Genomic DNA, 17,952 nt, shown 5'->3' on the forward strand with positions numbered 1-17,952 from the left:
TTAGAAAACTATGCAAAGTGCACATACTTAATGGTAATATTTGATAACTTCAAGGTAGTGTTTCATTGGCCATAGAGTCAGGCTAAATTCTAGGCCTGTGTGTTTAATCAAAAGTTAACCTGAAAAATTTTCTCACCTCCAAAATGGAAAATTAAATCCAAACAATTCAAATTAAAAAAAAAACAGAAGTAGCTAGCAAAGTACAGACACATAGTAGGTACTTACTTGCCCCCCCACCCCTTCTTCCCTACAGTGTCTCCAATGAGTATGAAACATAGATTCATATTACACAGAGTTGTCAGTGTCACACAGAGCACCTAGAGCCACAGACCTTTTGCACTGAAAGCACCTAAGGAAGAACTGCTGCCAGCTTCTCAATCATGAGGGCCACCTGGAAATGTTATCTGATGTTCAGCACTGTGCTGACTCTTTAATCTTCCCTTCCCAGACCAAGACTGCCCTGGCTAAAACACTTTCAGTTCAGATCAGATATCTGGCACCCTCCTAATTAACATGGTCAGCCTCCTGGTGACAATTTCCACTATCTTAATAGCCTTCGGAAGGCCTGGTGCCCCAACCCCTTTCCCACTCTTCTTTCATCTCCACGAAGTCTCACTCCTCTCCCCTAGACAAACATGCCAAATTTTTCTAAAGGCAACTCTTCATTCTGTTATTTCAAAATGTATGGGAGGACTCTTGGTTTACTATAATCCCAGGTCTTTAATAAATGTATAACTTTCAAGCCAACTCTTTTCCAGCTACTAAATATACAAAAGGAACACAATTTTTCAGTCTGCCAAACAAAGCTCTTGTTATCAAAGATATTGTTCTCCATCAAAATCTATTTAATTCAATAAATCTTAGAGAAGAGAATGTCTAACATTATAAATTAATTTTTAAAGATAATAGCTTTCCCTAACCCAAAATATAACAGTTTTCCCACTAAATTTGGCACCACGAGGTTGACTATTTCTGACACTAAGAAACAATAGGACAAGGAAGAGACCCTACTTTTTTTAAGTTAAGAATCTTTCAGGATACAAGCACTAAATAATATAATCATTAAGTTATATTGATGAAGATGTTACTTTTGTTTTCTCAGCATGTTCCAATCCAAAGAATATGGATTATAAATGTGCTTTACAGATCGCAACAGCCCTAAGAGGTTTCTCCTACTGTTACTATCTTCATATTAAGTTGCTGTCATATTGAAATATTCAGATTTTAAATTACTTTTAAGTAATCCAATCCAAACAATTTCTTCAAAGTAACATATAACTTTACCTTAAGGAAAGGAACTAGGTGAGGCTGAGGTGAAGACTTGAGTTCAACATACAATTGTCTAGTAAACTCTTCTGCTTCAATTTTTGCATCCTGAAGAATAGAAAAAACACTTTTAGGTTTACAAATATTTTACAAGAGGAAAAGTGTGTAATTCATAACTGGAGATATAGCAAGCTTCCAACAGTGATAAAGTCAAAGTCTATCATTAAATACAGCTGGGTTTTTTTTATGTCCCCTACAAAGTGAAAAAACAGATGCTTTTTTAATACAGAATACAATGAAGCAATTATTATTATTTTTTAAGATCTCAGTAAGCAAAGTGAAAGTGAGATGAGAGCTGGCTAAATGGCAAGGTTACAATATTAAGACCACAGTCTGTTAAGAACAAACTAAGAAGTAAAAACACAGGAGTCCTACATTACTTAGGGCAGAAAACTGAAAAGTTACCTGGTGTGGGGGTTTGGGATTTTGTTTTGTTTTGCCTTTCCAATTTTTAAGTTACTTTAACTGTGACTAGACTGTGTTTTTAAAATGCTATTACAAGGCCAATAATATACATGCTGTTGTTTCAAAGGGCTTAGGGACCCTTCCATGCCACTTTGGACTTTAAACATTGCAGGGGTCTATGAGGTCTAAATTATTCTCACATTAATAACTAATCATTTTTGGGCCTTTTTCACTGTGCTGAGATTTGCACCAATGGTACAAAAGCAACACTGAATAAAACTGCTGGCAGTTTTAAACAGCTGTCATATTCTACATTGCAAAGCAAGTATAGGAAAAAAACAAAAAACAGAACCAGTTCCACTCAGAAATGTCTTTGACCAAACAGTAATATTTAATTTTACCAAATCTCAACACTTTAGTAACTGTCTTTTAAAAATACTGTGTGTAACCTACTGGGAACCACACACAGAGCAGGCCAAAGTAAGATACTCAAGGAAAAGCACTTTTCCAATGAGCTACTAGCTGAATTAGCTGTGTTTTGTTGGTTTTTTTTCTTTTGGTTTACTGGAAAGGATATCAAACCAGCTGTGGTTATTCACACTGGGGTATTTTGAGAGACATTCTCTCAAAAGGAAAAAAAAAAAAAGCAAATGAACCAAACCTGTCACTGTAAGGAAAACAACTGTCAGTTTTTGCTGCTAATGATAAAAATCAGAGCTCTCAAGCCAAAATTAAAATTTTGGAAAATGTGTAACCATAATCCTGAGTTTGATAGCTTCTCTGTACTGAAAAAATTTTCTGATGTGATTGTTAGATTATAAGTATGATTTTTTGATACTTCAGAAAACAGATCTGTCAACATTTGGAAGATCTATTCAACCCACTGAACCAGTTATTTTCCAGAAGACCAAATGTGAGCTGTTACAAAAATCATACATGGGTGAAAAATCCATTCAAGGTACAAGATAAACCAGTGGACTATAAAGAATACCTATAATGATCTGGAGAAAAGCTCTCAAAGTACTTTCTCAACCACCTCTTTCCATAAGGCCAAATATTCCCCAAATAAGTTTATCTGACCAAAAAACAAAAGACTCAACCTTCTCTCCAAAGCTGTCTTTAGGCTAAGAGAAGCAAGACTAGCAAACAAAAAGTAATACACACTCTGCCCTCTGGATCCCCGCGTTCTGTGTGCGCAGAATCGCATCCAGATTCAACCAGTTAAGGATGGGATACTACAAGATTTACAACCCGTGACTGGTAGAATCCGCAGATGCGGAGCCCACAGACGGGGAGGGTCAACTATGGGACTTGAGCATCCGGGGATTTTGGTATCTACAGTGGCTCCTGAAACCAACCCCCATCGATACAGGGCAATGACCGGATAGACAAGGGTTACGACTCCAAGGTCTGTATCATTACAGAGCTTTCAAGAAGCAAACGTAAAGTTTATCCAAAAATCTATTTAAGACAAACTTCATTTAAAAATATATATTTATTCCCCCCTTAAAACCAGTTGTATGGATTCTTACAGAGCTTTTATAGTTCGAACTTACCAAAAGTTGCTCTACCAACTTCTTCACATTCTGCCCCATCTCCGGGGACTGGGATCCACTACACGCTAGTTTTATTAACATTGCGAGGAAGTTCTTACATTTCTTCACATTTTCTAGCATCGTCTAAATACAGAAATATAAACACTCACAAATGTTGGCTAGAAAACAGGATTCAAGAAAACGTGTAGAGCGCTTGATTTACCTAAGGTGCAAGTGAGAGCTTACCGGAGAAAGGTTAGCCTGAGCAGAGGCCGAGTTCTCTGTTTTGAGATTGAGCTCATTTGAAGGGGCAGATGCTGTTCCCACACTTGAAGGCTTCAGGGTTGTTACAGTATTCACAGGCTTTACAGGAGTAACTGTGACCACGTTGGTTGGCACAGCCACAGACTGAAATTAAAAGCAGCAGACACTGAGATACGCGTTACTATGCTATGTATCACGTGGGTGCCTCATTTCACACTTAAGACTACAGATGCATCCACTTGACTGCCTTGCTAGTCTAAGGCATGGAGAAGGAAATGGCAACCCACTCCAGTGTTCTTGCCTGGAGAATTCCAGGGACGGAGGAGCCTGGTGGGCTGCCGTCTATGGGGTCGCACAGAGTCGGACATGACTGAAGTGACTTAGCAGCAGCAGTCTAAGGCAGTGTAAAATCATTTACCAGATCTGGACTCTAGTACCTCTGGGTTTCATTCTCACCTATTTTTAGGTTTCATTTCTGGGTTTCATTAACTACCTATTTTTCATTGACACCCAAGCATCCACTTCAGGTAAGTTACTTAATCTTGCTAACCTTCTTGATTCCTGTCTGTAAGAAAACAAGGATAGCAACAGTACCTACTATCTTGGGATTGTTTTTAAAAAACAGTGCCAAGCGCACAGTCCTTAAACATATTAATATGTCTCCAAAAATGATCGGAAATAGTAAGTTTTTATATGAAAATACAGAATTTCCTATTCTGCAATATTCTGCTTTTTAGTAAGTACAAAGCTATGAGATCTACTGATCATCTTATATTCAGATGAGCCATTTTTATGCAGACTTAATAGAGAAGTAATATTTTTGAAATTTGTAATAACAAATATTATGTGATTGTGTTATTTTCACATGGAAAAGAATCTCAGTTGTTTCTTCTAGCCTCTATTAAATGAAGAGGAGTGATTACAGCACCACCTGCAGGATAAAAAGTTAAATACAAGAAATCACAAATTGGATAATAAATATTTGAGACAACCATATTGAGATAAAGTACTATGCAGTTTCCTCTGAATCCTGGAGATTTTCTAATAAACTTTTTTAGGTTTACAGACAGTAAATACATACTCCTTCTTCAGTGAATGTTTTGTACTCTGCCATTAATTCTCTGTACTACTATATTTAAGAAAGTGATGCTGAACTTCAGCTTTAGGACTGATGAGAGAAGTTCGTCAGGGTACTACTGTCCCTTTTCCTTATGAAGCAAAATAAGGAAAATCTCAGGAAGAGTCCTATTTTTTGTGAGTAGAAGCATTTATAGCATTTCTACTTTCCTTGTCAATATTTTATCCTGTCTCCAGCACAAAATCTGTCCTTTGTAACTCTTTCTAATATAGCTACTACCTGTACCTCACCTGATACTTGCACCTCTTAAGAGGCATGGAGTTACACGATCCCAGTCTTACGCTATGTGTAATCACACTGCTCTAATGGATGAACTGTGTTAATCATTAACTTTGCATATGCTAGACCAGGCGGGAGAAGGCAATGGCAACCCACTCCAGTACTCTTGCCTGGAAAATCCCATGGACGGAGGAGCCTGGTAGGCTCCAGTCCATGGGGTCGCTAAGAGTCGGACATGACTGGGCCACTTCACTTTTACTTTTCACTTTCACGCACTGGAGAAAGAAACGGCAACCCACTGCAGTGTTCTTGCCTGGAGAATCCCAGGGATGGGGGAGCCTGGTGGGCTGCCATCTATGGTGTCGCACAGAGTCGGACACGACTGAAGTGACTTAGCAGCAGCAGCAGCAGACCAGGCTATGCTATTGCCATGCTTTTCAAGACCACACTGGCACTGATAGGCATGTCTAGGAGACAGGAGAGAAAAAAGCTTGGGTATATGTAAAACAAATTGTGAAAAATCAGTTATACATAGTCAGTGAAATGAATTGTATGCACATTTAACAGACTACAGAGAGTCATCCGGGTTCTAGACCCTCATTTCTAAAAAAATGCCAAAAACTGGGATCATAATAAACTGTGGGAAATTCTGAAAGAGATGGGAATATCAGACCACCTGACCTGCCTCTTGAGAAACCTGTATGCAGGTCAGGAAGCAACAGTTAGAACTGGACATGGAACAACAGACTGGTTCCAAATTGGGAAAGGAGTATGTCAAGGCTATATTGTCACCCTGCTTATTTACTTATATGCAGAGTACATTATGAGAATCGCTAGGTGGGAAGAAGCACAAGCTGGAATCAAGATTGCTGGGAGAAATATCAATCACCTCAGATATGCAGATGACACCACCCTTATGGCAGAAAGTGAAGAGGAACTAAAAAGCCTCTTGATGAAAGTGAAAGAGGAGAGTGAAAAAGTTGGCTTAAAGCTCAACATTCAGAAAACTAACAACATGGCATCCGGTCTCATCACTTCATGGCAAATTGATGGGGAAATGGGAAACAGTGGCTGACTATTTTTTGGGGCTCCAAAATCACTGCAGATGGTGATTGCAGCCATGAAATTAAAAAACGCTTAATCCTTGGAAAGAAAGTTATGACCAACCTACACAGCATATTAAAAAGCAGAGACATTATTTTGTCAACAAAGGTCCGTCTAGTCAAGGCTATGGTTTTTCCAGTAGTCATGTATGGATGTGAGAGTTGGACTATAAAGAAAGCTGAGTGTCGAAGAATTGATGCTTTTGAATTATGGTGTTGGAGAAGACTCTTGAGAGTCCCTTGGATTGCAAGGAGATCCAACCAGTCCATCCTAAAGGAGATCAGTCCTGGGTGTTCACTGGAAGGACTGATGTTGAAGCTGAAACTCCAATACTTTGGCCACCTAATGCGAAGAGCTGACTCATTTGAAAAGACCCTGATGCTGGGAAAGATTGAGGGCAGGAGGAGAAGAGGACAACAGTGGATGAGATGGCTGGATGGCATCACCGACTCAATGGACATGAGTTTGGGTAAACTCTCGGAGTTGGTGATGGACAGGGAGGCCTGGCATGCTGTGGTTCATGGGGTCGCAAAGAGTCGGACACGACTGAATGACTGAACTGACTGACTTCTCAAAGTGGACACAGATATTATTCACTAATTCACTGATATTTCTACTGCTTTAGCCTACCACTAAGGAGTGACCCAGCTTAAAATATGCATCAGTCTAAATTAAGAAAAGTTATGCACACACTACATGGAAAGAGCAATGATAGAAAAGAGTGAAACGACACATATATATATCATTTTGGAACAACTACATGTACTAAATCTTTAAGAAATAGATACAATTTAAAAAACTGATAGGATTTCCCTGGTGGCTCAGTGGATAAGAATCCACCTGCTAATGCAAGGGACACAGGTTTGACTCCTAGTCCAGGAAGAATCCACCTGCTGTAGAGCAACTAAGGCTACATGCCACAACTGCTGAGCCCATGTGCCAAAACTGCTAAAGCCTGTGCTCCTAGGGCCGGTGCTCTGCAACAAGAGAAGCCTGCACACCGCAATGAAGAGTAGCCCCTGCTTGCCACAGCTAGAGAAGAGCCCACGCAGCAACGAAGACATACCCAGCATGTCCAAAATAAATAGATGAATATTTTTTAAAAAGATAAAAGAAATGATATACTCAAGTACTGCAGAAGAGAAAATCTTTCATAGAATAATCTTATAAATTCTTCAATTTCATATTTTCCTGATGTCTCAACGTCCCACAAACAGGCTGTGAACACCTCACCCAGGTGACCAGGTGACCCAGTGTGATAAGGCTGGTTCCTCCTACAAACTCTCTTTCTGCCCTCCTGACTGTGACCTAGTGCCATTCAAACACACCAGTGAAATTCAATCCATAGGAACTCTTAACAAAGCCACTTGCCCCCCAAGTCCTCATTCTCTCTCAGGATACCACCTGTTTGGTCTAGCCTGCCCCAGGCCTCCTCCCACACACCCCCCTGCATGGCATGCCATGTCCCCTCTTCTAAGACCTGTCAGTATAGTAAATCTCTTTCACTTTCATATACCTCCCTGTGGTGGTATTTGGTGTCCACATCTGACTGATCATCAAAACAAAATCCCCTTTTAAGAAACATAATTACTTCTTATAATACAGAGCAGACATCAATAGGCCTAAATTCATGCTCTTTGGCCCAATGATCTCCTTAGAATAAATAACCTAAGTTTGGGGGGAACCTAGTAGTTTGGGACAATCAGCACAGAAGTAATAAAGAACAGTTTCCAGAGTCAGACAGAGACCTTGACTCAAATGGCCCTCTGCTACATATTAGCAGAAATCATGCAAATTTCCTAACTTCTCTAAACCTATTTTCACACACATAAAATGGAGATGATACTTCCTCATAGAGTCGTCACAGGACGAAATGAAGTGAGAAGGATGTAGAACACTTACAGTGGTCAACATATTAAGTGCTCAATAAATGGTAGCCATTATTGGGTAAAAGAAAAACTATGTTTAAAATCAGATTCACTGCTCATCATCTCTGTTAGAGGAACTAATATGGTTAAACAATTTTGAAACCTTAAACACCATGTTTGATCTACAGCATGGGATTTCACATAACATGTTCCAGGAATATGTACCTTCTATACAGCAAAGGAAGGACAACAGTGGTCCCATGACCATGGGATCCACTGATTGTGTCATATCTGGCGGGATCCAGAAGCTGCCTGCTTAGTTTAGAAAAGCCTGCAGAAACCAGGTGAAATGCGAACTCAAAGATAATACTCTATGAAGACAGAATTCCATCCTCCATCTTCTAAGACTTAGGTGTACTCACTGAATAAAAAAATTTTATATGGACAAAAACATGAAAAACCAAAAAATCAAAGAGTAGAAGGATGACTGGATCTACTTACTATTACTCCCCAAACCCACTGGGGGTCTCTGTGCTTTCCATTCCTGCCCACAGTGTGCACGCTTCCACCAAAGAATGCAACAGGAGTCCCTAGGAAGCAGACACTACGGCTGCCTCATGGGACTTCAAGGTCGCATTATCTACCAACCAGCAGGAAAGAGAAGAATCGTTACCATGACGGGGGTAACAGACCTGACATCTGGAATAGGGTGGTTCCTTTTATACAGTGAAGGTCAAGGAGTTTATGCAGTGATCCAGGTGATTCACTTCCTGGCTCTTGGTTATTTCCTTGTCCAGTTACGGCGATAAATGGACAAGTGCCACAACTCTTGCCTAAAAAGGCTGTGGTGGGGTTTCCCTGGTGGCTCAGTGGTAAAGAATCCACCTGCCAATGCAGGAGACACGGGTTTGATTCCTGATCCAGGAAGATCCCACATGCTGTGGAACAACTAAGCCCGTGCACCACAACTACTGAGCTTGTGCTCTAGAGCCCAGGGATCCCACCTACTGAGCCCACGTGCCACGATTATTGAAGCCTACACACCCTAGAGGCTGTGCTCCACAGCAAGAAAGGCCCCCACAATGAGAAGCCTGTCTGTGCACGGCAACTAGAGAAGAGCCCACGCACAGCAATGAAGACCCAGCACAACCATAAAGAAATAAACAAACTTATTAAAAAAAATAAAAAAGACTGCAGTTTGGACCTCAGATCCCTCAGGGATAAAAGTCTGATCACACTACCAGTTAAGACCCAACAGAATTGGTAGTTAAGAGTGGGAGGAATCCAGAATGGATGGTGGAGGGAAATGATGATGTCAGCTGCAGCAGTGGGGACTTTAGTCCACCCTACTAACTTCCTCTTCTCTGCTTCCCCAAGGAAGAAACCTATTAGAATCCAAGGAGAGTTGGTTTCCAACATGTATGAGGACATAGGTCCCAGTGCTTCAAGGAGGAGACTGCGATATACCATCACAAAGAAAGATGTGTGTTATCCTAGCTGTTGGGGATGCTATTTAGAGAGATGACAGTTGTCAGTTCCTTCAGAATCTGTCTCAGCTACAGAGCATTACCTTGCCATGAACACAACTCTCCCTGGAGAGTCCACATCCAGTGACTGACCACAGAGGGGGAACTGTGGTTCACCCAACCAAGGTGGCACTCAGTGAGACAACTCTTGACAGGCCACACTTGCTCCAGAGTTCCCCATCAGGGTGGCCAAGGCATTATTGGGCCTGCATTTAGTTCAAACTCCTATTCTCCTTCCCTTCCACAGCTATCAATCCTTTATAAACATCCCAGATACCAGAATTCTGTCCCAGCACCTGTTTATAGACCCTGGGACACATAAACATTAGACACATCTTGTATTAATTTAATACATTCAAATAAACATGATATTCCAAAAATATATACCATGTTCATCTTGTGTTTCCCATACTTTCAACAGTTCCCCATTTGGTAAGTGTCCTCATGTATCAGTGGATTGTTCTCTTTAGGAAATAGCTAACAATAAATAATAACAAAATATGAGCATATAACCAGGGTTCACATGACCACAAGTCACAACTTACTTGCACTGGGGAAGGCTTTGGAACAGAGGTTACCACAGAAGTTCCTCCTTGTGCCAATTGTTTAACAGGTGCCACTGCCACTTTCTTGATTAACTGTGAACTAGAATTCTTGGGGGAAGGGGGAGATGATAGAGAGTTATCAATATTAGTAATTTAAAATCAATCAGTATTATAGCAAACATCCAAACACTTTACCACAACAAACTTCTTTGTTATAACTTGCTATATAACCTTATGAATTTTATGCATATTTTCTACTATTAACCTAACTAGTAAACTGTTACTAGGGCTTCCTGATGGCACAGCAGGTAAAGAGTTGACTTAAGATTCCTAAATATCACAGTATTTCAGCATTAAAATCTTGAATTTCACTCTGATTCTCACAGAAAACATAGATTCTTTTTTTCTGTCATTTCCATTGCTGATATCCTTTCAGTCTTTAAAAAAAATATTGCTAATTAAAATTTTTTAATTGTGATATAATAGAAATATAACATTGCATAAGTTTAAAGTGTGTGATATGTTGATTTGATACATTTATATAATGCTATATGATTCCCTAACATGAAAGGGACTTTATATAATGCAATGATTCTGTAACATTCACTAACATCTACATCGTATCACATAATTATCATTCCTTTTTTATTGAAGTATAGTTGAGATACAATATTGTACCTCAATACAATAATGTAAGTCTTAGGCTTACAATATATTGACTCCCAACTTTTAAATGTTAAATTCCATTAATAACTATTTTTAAATATTGTCTATATTCCCTGTGTTGTACAATATATCCATGTAGCTTACTTACTTTATACATGGTAGTTTGTATCTCTTAAGTCTTCTACCACTATCCATGCCCCTCCCCTTTAGGTTCTTATTTAATATGTGATTATAAACAAAAGTCTGCTAACCTATCTTCTCAACCCATAGCAACCAAGAAAAGGAAGGAGTAGCTGTCACTAATACAGAAATAGAGAAAATGACTGGTTGAGCACCTAGAATCAAATTAGGGGAGCACAGAACACAGCGGGTTGGGACAGACTGGCAGAGGTGATATTACCACAGACTACAATGAACCTTTTTATCAGGATGAGCCTGATTCATGAAGAAATTACTATACTACATTCCGTATTTTCTGTTTAACCAAAGAAAGATGCCCATAAAAATTTTTTTATTAACTCTGACACACACAGGATAAGCTTTAGATACCTAGAAAGATAATCGTGTATGTAAAATAAATCACCTTTTAACAATGCCAAGTTAGGGGGCAGTCCTAAGATGGCGGAGGAATAGGATGGGGAGACCACTTTCTCCCCCACAAATTCATCGAAAGAACATTTGAACGCTGAGTGAATTGCACAAAACAACTTCTGAATGTCGGCAGAGGACATCAGGCACCCAGAAAGGCAGCCCATTGTCTTCGAAAGGAGGTAAGGAAAAAAATATAAAAGATAAAAAGAGAGACAAATGAGGGAGGGACGGAGACCCATCCCAGGAAGGGAGTCTTAAAAAAGAGAGAAGTTTCCGAACACCAGGAAACACTCTCATTGGCGAATCTGTGGCGAGCCTTGGAACCTCAGAGGGCAACATAACCGGGAGGAAAAATAAATAAATAATTAAAACCCACAGATTACGTGCCTAAGGCAACCCCCAATGGAGAAGCAGCGCAGACGCCTGCATCTGCCACTAGCAAGCGGGGGCTGGGCAGGGAGGCGCAGGCTGCATTGCTTAGAGTAAGGAAAGGGTCCAAACGGCCAGAGGGCAATCTGAGGGAACTAACGAGATAGCAAACCAGACTGTGGGATAGCTATCCTTCGAAAAGCCCTAACCTAACAATGCCAGGCCCGCTCACAGAACAAAGGACTGAGCAGAGCTAGCTGGCTGCAGACCGGCACACGGCCCCCCAACCGCCCTGTCCCACACAGGCAGGTGAGGGCAGCCAGAGCTGGAAGGGGGCAATTACAGCCCCAGAGAGGCATCATCTACCAAACTGCAAGCAGGCTTCGTTGGGATTCTGGAAGGTCGACATCCGTTGGGAGGGTCGCAGCCAATCAGCTCCCCAGAGGAGGCATAGGGCACACCTGAGAAGGCGTGTCTGTTGTATACCCAGAAAACTGAGCAGCTGGGATGGGGAGGTGGTAAGTCGCAGCTCACCAAGCACCTGTCCACCTGAGCTGCATGGACCAGGGAAGGGCACAAAACACAGGCCTAATCAAGTCTGTGCCTTTGTGGAGTACCCGAGAACCTGAACCTGAGCGGCTTTGACCTGGGAGGTGCACTCAACCCAGGACTGGCCTGAGACAGTTCCTGGCAGAGCACCTAGAACCTGAGCAGTGTAGACTGGGAAAGCACTCATGCCGTGAGTGGGGCAAACCAGTGTGGCCGAGACACTGGGAGCACTCCCCACAGACACCAGTGATATTTGTTTGCCATGCTCCTCCCTCCCCGCAGCAGGACTGAACAAGTGAGCTTAAAAAAAGGGACCACCACCGCCCCCTCGTGTCAGGGTGGAAATTAAGACACTGAAGAGGCCAGCAAACAGAAGCTAAAATGAACAGAGGGAACCGCTTTGGAAGTGACAGTTGTAATAGATTGAAACCCTGCAGTTAACACCGACTACATAGGAATGGGCATATAGATATTGAGAAGTTAAGCCGGATCAAGGAACTATCTAAGAATGAACTGACCCTACACAGTCCACAACAACACCAGAGAAATTCCTAGACATATTTTTACTATTATTATTTTTTTAATTAAAAAAATTAAAAAAAAATTTAAGTCCTCTATTATATCTTTAATTTTCATTTTTATAACCTACTATTACTTTGCAAAAAAAAAGACCCTATTTTTAAAGCAAACTTCATATATATACATTTTATAATTTTTGTGACTTTGTTCTTTTCTTTAATATTGTATTTTTGAGAATCTAACCTCTACTCTAGATTTTTAATCTTTACTTTTTGGTATTTGTTATCAATTTTGTACCTTTAAGAACCCAATCTTCAGTACTCATTTTTACTTGGGAGCGAGATTACTGGCTGGATTGCTCTCTCCCTCTTTGGACTCTCCTTTTTCTCCACCAGGTCGCCTCTATCTCCTCCCTCCCCCTTCTCTTTTCTACCCAACTCTGTGAATCTCTTTGTATGTTCCAGACTGTGGAGATCACTTAGGAAACTGATTACTGGCTGGATCTATCTCTCTCCTTTTGATTCCCCCCTTTATCCTCCTGGCCTCCTCTGTCTCCTTCCTCCCTCTTCTCTTCTCTGTGTAACTATGTGAACATCTCTGAGGGATCTAGACTGTGGAGAGCACATAGGGAAGTGATTACTGGCTAGCTTGCTCTCTCCCCTTTTGATTCCTCCTCTTCTCCTCCTGGTCACCTCTATCTCCCTCCTCCCTCTTCTCTTCTCCATGTAACTCTGTGTACCTCTCCAGGTGTCCCTCACTGTGGAGAAACTTTACATCATTAACCTAGATGTTTTATCATCGGTGCTGTACAGATGGAGAAGTCTTGAAGCTACTGAAAGAATACGACTGAAAACCAGAGGCAGGAGACTTAAGTCCAAATCCTGAGAACACCAGGGAACTCCTGACTCCAGGGAAACATTAATCGACAGGAGCTCATCAAATGCCTCCATACCTACACTGAAACCAAGCACCACCCAAGGGCCAACAAGTTCCAGAGCAAGACATACCACACAAATTCTCCAGCAACACAGGAACATAGCCTTGAGCTTCAATATACAGGCTGCTCAAAGTCACTCCAAACTCACTGACATCTCATAACTCATGCACTCCAATGCACTCCAGAGAGAAGAATCCAGCTCCACCCACCAGAACACAAGCTTCCCTAACCAGGAAACCTTGACAAGCCACACGTCCAACCCCACCCACAGTGAGGAAACTCCACAATAAAGCGAACTCCACGACCTGCTAGATTACAGAAAGGCCACCCCAAACACGGCAATATAAACAGGATGAAGAGACAGAGGAATGCCCAGCAGGTAAAGAAACAGGATAAATGCCCACCAAACCAAAAAAAAGAGGAAGAGATAGGGAATCTACCTGATAAACAATTCCAAATAATGATAGTGAAAATGACCCAAAATCTTGAAAACAAAATGGAGTTACAGATAAATAGCCAGGAGACAAAGATCGAGAAGATGCAAGAAATGTTTAACAAGGACCTAGAAGAAATAAAAAAGAGTCAATATATAGTGAATAATGCAATAAATGAGATCAAAAACACTCTGGAGGGAATCAATAGTAGAATAAGTGAGGCAGAAGATAGGATTAGTGAGGTAGAAGATAGAATGGTAGAAATAAATGAAACAGAGAGGAAAAAAGAAAAAAGAATTAAAAGAAATGACAGCCTCAGAGACCTCTGGGGCAATGTTAAACACCCCAACATTCGAATCATAGGAGTCCCAGAAGAAGACAAAAAGGAAAGGCCATAAGAAAATACTTGAGGAGACAATAGTTGAAAACTTCCCTAAAATGCAGAAGGAAATAATCACCCAAGTCCAAGAAACCCACAGAATCCCAAACAGGATAAACCCAAGGTGAAACACCCCAAGACACATATTAATAAAATTAACAAAGATCAAACACAAAGAACAAATATTAAAAGCAGCAAGGGAAAAACAACAAATAACACACAAGGGGATTCCCATAAGGATAACAGCTGATCTTTCAACAGAAATGCTTCAGGCCAGAAGGGAATGGCAAGACATACTTAAAGTGATGAAAGAAAATAACCTAAAGCCCAGATTACTGTACCCAGCAAGGATCTCATTCAAATATGATGGAGAAATCAAAAGCTTTACAAGCAAAAGCTGAGAGAATTCAGCACCACCAAACAAGCTTTCCAACAATTGCTAAAGGATCTTCTCTAGACAGGAAGGGTGTATAAACTTGAACCCAAAACAAGTAAATGGCAACAGGATCATACTTACCAATAATTACCTTAAATGTAAATGGCTTGAATGCCCCAACCAAAAGACAAAGACTGGCTGAATGGATAAAAAAACAAGACCCCTATACATGTTGTCTACAAGAGACCCACCTCAAAACAAGGGACACATACAGACCGAAAGTGAAGGGCTGGAAAAAGATATTCCAAGCAAATAGAGACCAAAAGAAAGCAGGGGTAGCAATACTCATATCAGATAAAATAGACTTTAAAATAAAGGCTGTGAAAAGAGGCAAAGAAGGACACTACATAACGATCAAAGGATCAATCCAAGAAGAAGATATAACAATTATAAATATATATGCACCCAACATAGGAGCACCGCAATATGTAAGATATTGCGGTGGAAGGGAAATAAGTAGGGAAATTAACAATAACAGAATAATACTGGGAGACTTTAATACCCCACTCACACCTATCAACTAAATGGAAAATTAACAAGGAAACACAAACTTTAAATGATACAATAGACAGTTAGATCTAATGGATATCTATAGGACATTTCACCCAAAACAATAAATTTCACCTTTTTCTCAAGTGCACATGGAACCTTCTCCAGGATAGATCACACCCTGGGCCATAAATCTAGCCTTGGTAAATGCAAAAAAATTGAAATCATTCCAAGCATCTTTTCTGACCACAATGCAGTAAGATTAGATCTCAATTACAGGAGAAAAACTATTAAAAATCCCAACATATGGAGGCTGAAAAACATGCTGCTGAATAACCAACAAATCACAGAAGAAATCAAAAAAGAAATCAAATATGCATAGAAATGAATGAAAATGAAAACACAACAACCCAAAACCTGTGGGACACTGTAAAAGCAGTGCTAAGGGAAAGGTTCACAGCAATACAGGCATACCTCAAGAAACATGAAAAAAGTCAAATAAATAACCTAACTCTACACCTAAAGCAACTAGAAAAGGAAGAAATGAAGAACCCCAGGGTTAGTAGAAGGAAAGAAATCTTAAAAATTAGGGCAGAAATAAATGCAAAAGAAACAAAAGAGACCATAGCAAAAATCAACAAAGCCAAAAGCTGGTTTTTTGAGAAGCTGAATAAAATTGACAAACCATTAGCCAGACACATCAAGAAACAAAGGGAGAAAAATCAAATCAACAAAATTAGAAATGAAAATGGAGAGATCACAACAGACAACACAGAAATACAAAGGATCATAAGAGACTGCCATCAGTAACTACATGCCAATAAAATGGACAACTTGGAAGAAATGGACAAATTCCTAGAAAAGTACAACTTTCCAAAACTGAACCAGGAAGAAATGGAAAATCTTAACAGATCCATCACAAGCACAGAAATTCAAACTGTAATCAGAAATCTTCCAGCAAACAAAAGCCCAGGACCAGATGGCTTCATAGCTGAATTCTACCAAAAATTTAGAGAAGAGCTAATACCTAACCTACTCAAACTCTTCCAGAAAATTGCAGAGGAAGGTAAACTTCCAAACTCATTCTATGAGGCCAACATCACCCTAATACCAAAACCTGACAAAGACGCCACAAAAAAAGAAAACTACAGGCCAATATCACTGATGAACATAGATGCAAAAATCCTTAACAAAATTCTAGCAAACAGAATCCAACAACACATTAAAAAGATCATACATCATGATCAAGTGGGCTTTATCCTAGGGATGCAAGGATTCTTCAATATCCACGAATCAATCAATGTAATATACCACATTAACAAATTGAAAAATAAAAGCCATACGATTATTTCAATAGATGCAGAGAAAGCCTTTGACAAAATTCAACATCCATTTATGATAAAAACCCTCTGGAAAGCAGGAATAAAAGGAACATACCTCAACATAATAAAAGCTATATATGACAAACCCACAGCAAACATTATTCTCAATGGTGAAAAACTGAAAGCATTTCCCCTAAAGTCAGTTAACAAGACAAGGATGCCCACTCTCACCACTACAATTCAACATAGTTTTGGAAGTTTTGGCCACAGCAATCAGAGCAGAAAAAGAAATAAGAGGAATCCAGATTGGAAAAGAAGTAAAATTCTCACTGTTTGCAGATAACATGATCCTCTACATAGAAAATCCTAAAGACTCCACCAGAAAATTACTAGACCTAATTAATGAATATAGTAATGTTGCAGGATATAAAATCAACACTCAGAAATCCCTTGCATTTCTATACACTAACAATGAGAAAACAGAAAGAGAAATTAAGGAAACAATTCCATTCATCTTTGCAACAAAAATAATAAAATACCTAGGAATATATGTACCTAAAGAAACAAAAGACCTATATATAGAAAACTATAAAACACTGGTGAAAGAAATCAAAGAGGACACTAACAGATGGAGAAATATACCATGTTCACGGATCAGAAGAATCAATATAGTGAAAACAAGTATACCACCCAAAGCAATCTATAGATTCAACACAATCCCTATCAAGCTACCAACAGTATTTTTCACAGAACTAGATCAAATAATTTCAAGATTTGTATGGAAATACAAAAAACCTTGAATAGCCAAAGCAATATTGAGAAAGAAGAATGGAACTGGAGGAATCAACCTGCCTGACTTCAGGCTCTACTACAAAGCCACAGTCATCAAGACAGTATGGTACTGGCACAAAGAAAGAAATACAGATCAATGGAACAAAATAGAAAGCCCAGAGATAAATCCACACACCTATGGACACCTTATCTTTGACAAAGGAGGCAAGAATATACAATGGAGAAAAGACAATTTCTTTAACAAGTGGTGCTGGGAAAACTGGTCAACCACTCATAAAAAAACGAAACTAGAACACTTTCTAACACCATACACAAAAATAAACTCAAAATGCATTAAAGATCTAAACATAAGACCAGAAACTATAAAAATGCTAGAGGAACACATAGGCAAAACACACTCAGACATAAATCACAGCAGGATCCTCTATGACCCACCTCCCAGAATATTGGAAATATAAGCAAAAATAAACAAATGGGATCTAATTAAAATTAAAAGCTTCTGCACAACAAAGGAAACTATAAGCAAGGTGAAAAGACAG

General features: G+C 39.7%; 1 protein-coding gene across 1 annotated transcript in view; it reads right to left on the minus strand.

Annotated features, from left to right (window-relative positions):
* The window catches only part of TAF4B (TATA-box binding protein associated factor 4b), a 102,837-nt gene that overhangs the window by 73,385 nt on the left and 11,500 nt on the right, over window positions 1-17,952 (minus strand). The window contains exons 3-6 of the mRNA XM_013974329.2: window positions 9,931-10,038; window positions 3,513-3,674; window positions 3,288-3,410; window positions 1,285-1,374 (exon numbers count right to left, since the gene is read on the minus strand). Coding sequence (XP_013829783.2) covers window positions 1,285-1,374; window positions 3,288-3,410; window positions 3,513-3,674; window positions 9,931-10,038 — 483 coding nt within the window. The remainder of the gene's footprint in view (window positions 1-1,284; window positions 1,375-3,287; window positions 3,411-3,512; window positions 3,675-9,930; window positions 10,039-17,952) is intronic.

The sequence above is a fragment of the Capra hircus genome, chromosome 24 (assembly GCF_001704415.2).
Source record: "Capra hircus breed San Clemente chromosome 24, ASM170441v1, whole genome shotgun sequence".
Classification (NCBI taxonomy): domain Eukaryota; kingdom Metazoa; phylum Chordata; class Mammalia; order Artiodactyla; family Bovidae; genus Capra; species Capra hircus.